This window comes from Pundamilia nyererei, unplaced genomic scaffold (assembly GCF_000239375.1).
Source record: "Pundamilia nyererei isolate P.nyererei 1_Seehausen unplaced genomic scaffold, PunNye1.0 scaffold00206, whole genome shotgun sequence".
Lineage (NCBI taxonomy): Eukaryota > Metazoa > Chordata > Actinopteri > Cichliformes > Cichlidae > Pundamilia > Pundamilia nyererei.
The window spans coordinates 933,424-940,183 of NW_005187607.1; the positions used below are offsets into that span (position 1 = coordinate 933,424).

At 39.7% G+C, this 6,760-nt stretch overlaps 1 protein-coding gene across 3 annotated transcripts in view; it reads right to left on the reverse strand.

Moving 5' to 3' along the window:
• epha3 (eph receptor A3) overlaps positions 1–6,760 on the reverse strand; it is a 90,681-nt gene that overhangs the window by 39,119 nt on the left and 44,802 nt on the right. For all 3 annotated transcript variants that reach the window (XM_005747854.1, XM_005747853.1, XM_005747855.1), the window contains one exon: positions 986–1,141. In XM_005747854.1, coding sequence (XP_005747911.1) covers positions 986–1,141 — 156 coding nt within the window. The remainder of the gene's footprint in view (positions 1–985; positions 1,142–6,760) is intronic.

Here is a 6,760-nt window from a genome sequence, read left to right on the forward strand (position 1 = left end):
TCCCCCTAAAATAGCTAAAACTAAAAACAAACTAAAAACTACTTCCACAAACATTCAGCTTTGATATTAATGAGTTTTTTGGGTTTATTGAGAACATGGTTGTTGTTCAATAATAAAATTATTCCTCAAAAATACAACTTGCCTAATAATTCTGCACTCCCTGTACTGAATGAAGAACAAAATAGAAACATTTTCTCCTTTTCTTCAACCTTCCCTCTGACCTTTGAAATTTTCTTGCCAACAAATTTCCAAAGTCAGCTTGAAACAACCTTTATCACACCGCTAACAGTAAAAGACCTCTCCTGAGATAATCACGATCATTATCTCCTAACAACTTATCTATTCATTTTCAGCTCTAGCGTTGCTCAGTTTGTCCCAATGAGATGAAATTTGCGTAGTTGACAAGATGATGTTGAGATAATCACAACAGGGACCTGCTGTGATTGTCGTTGTAATTAGCATTCTGTCTGCGGCTGCGGGCGTTGATTTATATTTTCCACCATTCCCCCACACAGTTTTTTTTTTCTTCCTAACCCCGTTAGTAACGGATGTATCAATAATCTGACATCAGGGAATGCAGTGATTTATTGGTTTAGAGAGAATGCATTTTTGAATACTTGCAGGAGTCGTCTGCATCTGCAATCCATTTGCATGAGATGGAGGCAAACAGATTCACACAGGAAGTGCAAAAGGTGGTAGAAAATGTGACCTCTTAAAAAAATGAGGGATTTTTATCTTCCTGTGTCCACTTATTCACTGTTTTCCCAGTGTGTTATCTCTGGAATTCCAATGTTGTGCTGAAGGTGTTTATTTTCATGGGCAAACATGGACGACTGCAAAACAATAAGTTGTTTAAAATGTCTGGAAACCTTTATATTAGTGACACAAAATACAAACTGCAACATATGAGACTCACTGACTCAGTATGTGATAGGTCACCAGGAAATGTTAGTGCTATTTACACTGGGGAAAAATGCACACTTACGAGTACAGGCCATAGAAGCAGGGTCTCCCTCAGCACGGAAGTAGTTTTTCTCACAGCCACAGTGAAGAGACCCCTCATGGTGAGAGAAACTATGAGGTGGACACTTTGAGCACTCCATATTCCCGAGAGTAGATTTGTAGAAGCCTGCCCTGCACGCTGAAAACAAAAACAACACAGACAGATACATGAGCATCACGCTGAACCAGCACATCGGCAGCTGTGTAATAGCTGCATTCTTCTTCAGAGCACCTTCAACAATTGCAAGTCAAAAAATGAAAGATTGGACATGTTTAATGCACTCTCTTTGTCTCTCACACACACACAAACACACAGACACACTGACACCAACAAAGTGCTGGAAGGAGACAGAATGTATATCTCCTGTTAATGTAACAGGAATCCATTGGCTGCTAGTAAAAACAATAATTCTCTGAAATGTCTTTGCATCTATTTCCTCCTCCCTTCAACTCTCAGAGGGCACAGCATGAATAATGCAGATTGTCCCCTCAGATAAAAGGGAAGTTCTCTTTAAATATCTGTGGTATTAAATGTGCACTCAGCAGCTCTTTTAACTCCTACTCACCACTAATCTGTTGCAATCTGTGCAAGTAGGGTGACACTCTACCTGTGTAAAGGATATTGCATGTGAAAGTAGACTGTATGTGTGTCTGTTTTTCTGTGTAGGATGGAAGATCAAGGGGGGAAGATTAAAAAAAAGACTTTCCCTTGTGTTTTTTCTGTTCTTCTTCCTTTCTCTACATATTTAGTTCCACTCTACTTTATTCAGTGCTCCCCTTTTCTCCCACCACCAAAGGTTGAAACCTCTGTCAACTTATCCAGAGTTATAGTGAGATAAAAAGCATTTAGGCATACAAACTGTCTCTTTCCATGATGGTCAACTGCATTTAGAGTTCACCATCAACAGTACTGTATTTCCAAGCATGAGCGGTATCTCCACTGCCGAACCACAGTAACTGGAAATTCAAGCCCTATAACCATTCCTCCAGTTCCTGCCACAAAAATGGCAGAAATTTTATATCTTAGAATTGGAATACTGCATGAATGTCCTATCCATCTATCCATTTTCTTAAACATATCCAAGTCAAAGTCAAAGTGATTATAAAATCAATTCAGCTAAGTGTGCATAAGCTGTCTAGATGGGATGTGCTAATATGATGTTAATATAGTACGATTTTTACTTATGGCAGCTCATAGGTGTGTCTTTATGGCATGCTTTTATGGATGGATCTCTTAGGCATGTGTTTCACCAGCTCTTTGAAGACAGATATTTATCATCTGTTTAGCGTAGTACTGCTTTTAATTCTTCATCTCTTACAGCTTATAAATTAAAAGTAAAAAAACAAGGTCTCAGAGGACAATATCAGTTTGCAAGTCTTCTTTGTTTAGAAGGAAAAAAAGAGCATAATGTATTCCAAGACTGAGTCCATGTGCAGAAAGATCGAGGCAAGGAAGTAATCAGGTTTAAATGTTTATTTTGTGCATTTTTCACTTTTTATGAAAAAGTTTAAACCAACAGCTACTGTGTTTGTCTTTTTATGGCCATTAAGGTGTATTTGATGACCTTTTTATTTTCTGCTGGATTTATAACCAATTGCAGTTGTAATATATGCTCCTTGTAAACCCAGTGTTGTGCACATACTCAGACAAGCTTGCGCTCTGTCTCTCTCTCTCTCTCTCTCTCTCTCGCTCTCTCGCTCTCACACACATACATATACACACACACACACACACACACACACACACACACACACACACACACACACACACACACACACACACACAAGCGATTAAAGAAATAGCTAGCAGCAATAGCAGCCAGCCAGCAGAATGTGTGGGCTCAGCAGAACAGATCTGACAGATCCCAGTGGTGGACAACACACTTCTGCAAAAGCCAAGACTGCTGATCCTACTGCCATATCCATCACTGACACTGCCACACCAAGGTCCCTGTGCTGCACTAAATACTACCTCTCCTCCACAATGTGGTAGTCTGTAAGAGAGGGTACATGCATGCTTGTGTGAGAGAGTAATATAATGTGAAGCTGATTCAAACACCCCCAGTATGATCCTACTGATGGAAGAGCAACCCCAACACTTGCTGACACACAGAAAACAGACCACCCTGATTGGAGGACACGCCAGGAAATTACACCTGACAGCCAATCGTATAACAGAAGCAGAGGAAATTGCTGGGTTAACAGAATTGTGGAATATAAAAGAGAATTATAGATAATAGGCAAGAGTTAAAATGCATTAGTCTCATACTAGCGGGAGAGACTGATTAGTCTAGCCATGAGCAGACTTTGATAGAGTATGTATGCCACTAACAATTCGCCACTGGATAACACCAAACAAAGATGCATTTACCATATATACTGGCCAGCTAAGTCACTGGGCTCAAGTCCAAGTAGATCTGTTTTCTTTTAGGTACTGTATTATACCAACTTCACTCAAGGGTAGAAACAAATCACTTATGCAGACACATGCATATTCATAGGAGAAGTTATTTTTCACATGTGGCAGATTTTTTTCCAAGTCATTTATATCATAGCTTAGAGTTTTGCATGGATATTGCCAGAGAATGTAAATCAAGTTGTTTTTTCCCCTGCATACATGTTAGAAATAGACAAAAAAAAAAGGCATACATGTATACATGTTTTTGTTTTTGTTTTTTAGCAAAGCTTGCTCGCACAATAAGGCATTGCAAATTAGCTTGGACTATTTCCAGCTATAGATTAATACACATCTTAAGTACTTGAGCTCATTTATAAATTTCATAAATTTGTGGAACTAAAATTAAATTACTGAGTAGCTTTATTAACCTCTGCACCTACTAAATGAACTTCACATCTTCCATCCATTTATCCATTTTCTTAACTGCTACAGTGTCATTATCCTATTCATCACAGGGCCAGAGGCGGGGCATAGCGTGTAAAGGTGGCCAGTCCATTGCAGGGCATACTAAATGACTCTGGCGAGTCAACACTGAAGACTTTTCAACACATCTATGAAACTTATTGGATACCGAGAGAATCTTAGAGAACAAAATCTCGACTTACAGTATGAGATTTTTCATATGTCAGTGTACAGATTTTTTCATGACCACAACCATATTTTTACAACTGCTGGAAACGGATAATATAGGTCTGCCAGAATAAAAAGCCGCTCTAAAAGAGACTGATGGTAAAATCATATTTGTACCCAGGGGATTAACTCCTCATCCAATCAGGAAGTGTTACACTGACATTCAGAGAAAAATATGAAGGTTTTCCACCATTAATTATCTTTTATTTATTCGCAGTCAATAGCGTGCAAAGGCTCTGTCACTATTCCTACAAGTACTCATTTCTTTAACCATATAAACAGCCGTTCAACTGATGGTCTTAAATACTCACGCACACATAAAGGTATAACATGATGTCTTTTTACTTTCTACATATCAGCAGATGGAACAATCCTTTTACACACTTTGAAACAGCAGTTATACACGCACAGAAGTACACACGTGTACACATACACAGCTGCAGAAGCCACATGACACGGTGGTTGAAAAATAACTGGGAATGCATTCTGCTCAATCAATACTCCTCTTCTTGTTTCAGCTGGTCCCTTTAGGGGTCGCCACAGCGGATCATCTGCCTCCATCTCACCCTATCCCTAGCATCCTCCTGTGTAATACAAACCCTCTGCATGTCCTCCTTCACTAAATCCATGAATCTTCTCTGTGGTCTTCCTCTTTTTGTCCTGCCTAGATCTTCAGCATCCTTTGTCGAATATATCATCTCAGCCTTTCCTGTCTAACTCTGTCTCAAAATCCTTAACCTGAGCTGTGCCTCTAACATGTTCATTTCTAATTTTTTCCATCCCGGTCTCTTCCAATGAAAACCTTAACATCTTTAACTCAGCTACCCTACAATTTAGCCTCCTGTCTTTTTGTTAAAGCCATCATTTCCAAACCGTACATCACAGCAGATCTAACTATTATCTTGTAAACCTTCCCTTTCACTCTTGCAGCTGTTCTTCTGACACAAACTTCCTCTGACACTCACCTCCAGCTATTCCACTCTCTTCTTCACCTTTCTTGTGTATTGTCCATTGCTTTGAATTTGGTTGACATTGGGTATCTAATCTCATCTTCTGTACATTTAATACCTCTACTTCTTGGATCTTCACTGTTACACCACTCTTCATCTCATTCAAACACATGCTTTCTGCATTACTTCTACTGACTTTCATTCCAGAGCATACCTCCACCTGTTCAGGCTCTTTTTCACCTGCGCTTCACACTCACTACAGGTCATAGTGTTGTCTGCGAACATCACAGTCCATGGAGTCTCCTGCCTGACCTCATTTAACAACATATCCATGACCACTGCAAACAAGAAGGGGCTTCCTTTCCAATAATTAGCATACGTGCTAGATCATTGGTTTCATTTTGTTGTATTTATCCACAAGGCCGGTCCGTGAAAACATTGCCGGACATAAACTGGTCCGTGAAAAAAGGTTGGGGACTGCTGTACTAGATGGTCTAGCCATCATCCATTCATCCATCCATCCATCCACTTCCGCTACACCCCAGACAAGTCACCAGTCTGTCATAGGGCTAACACATAGACACAGACAACAATTCACACTCACATTCACTTCCACAGTCACACCTATGGGCAATTAAGAATTTCCATTTAACCTATTCCCACTAACTACATGTCTTTGGATTGTGGATCTAGTTCCTTGATTTTTTTTACTAGTAGTGACCATTACCAGTAGTGATCATTATTATAATTTGGTGTCCAGTCCAGTACTTCAACAATTCTACATGCTTTGACTGCTGTTTAGGATGGAAGGTCTCATTTCGTACAAGACTTCCATTCAATGTCTTTATCATCTTCCATTAAAGGAACTCAAGGGGAAGAAAAATCCTGTTACGCTGATGCTGTTTACCTTTTTTTTAAGTAGAAAATCTGTGATATACAGCTTTCAAGTGGCACCTGCAGTCTGTGTGTGAAAGGTTGCCAAAACTCAGCTACAAGGTAAAGAACTGGGAAAATCCAAATCACTACACTATTAAAAGATATTAAGCTCATTTTATTAAACTACCTTGTGATAATTTTATCAAAATGTGATGACATTCAGAATGTTACTTGTCACATGATCAGTGTCTTAACCCCTGAAGATAACTTGCAAATTGATACATGTTACAACAATCAATTTACAGTGGGAAAGTGGGAAAGTGCTCTGCCCTTGACTCCCTATCATTGCATCATGCTTCAGTCTTGATCCCAGCATAGTGCTTTCTCCCATTCACACACTTCAAGGTTAAGTCTAGCTGCAAACAGAGCCAAACCAAAACGCAGGCCCAACAATTGATTTCCTGTTTCCAAACCACCTCTCTTTTTCACTCCAATAAGATTGCAATGACTTTCACTCTTTCTCTCCTCCTCTTCCATTTCCCTCCATGTCCGCTTCCCTTCATCTTGCACTCCCTCCTTGAGTTCTTTTCTGCGGCTTTTCCCTCTCATTCTTTTGCTCCAACTTTCTTTCCTTAATTGGAATAGCTCTCTTTGAAATGGAAAAGTTATTTACTTTGACAGCTTAGGCATTTGGCTGGCGGTCTTATCCGGAGCCACTTGTAATGTTGCTGGAGACATGGCAACAGTAAACATCTTGCCCCCTGCCATGAAATCCTGCTTCAGGCAGAATCAGTAACAAGTTACAGAAATCTCAGAAAGGTCAAAGTCTTTTATGAAAGGGTGG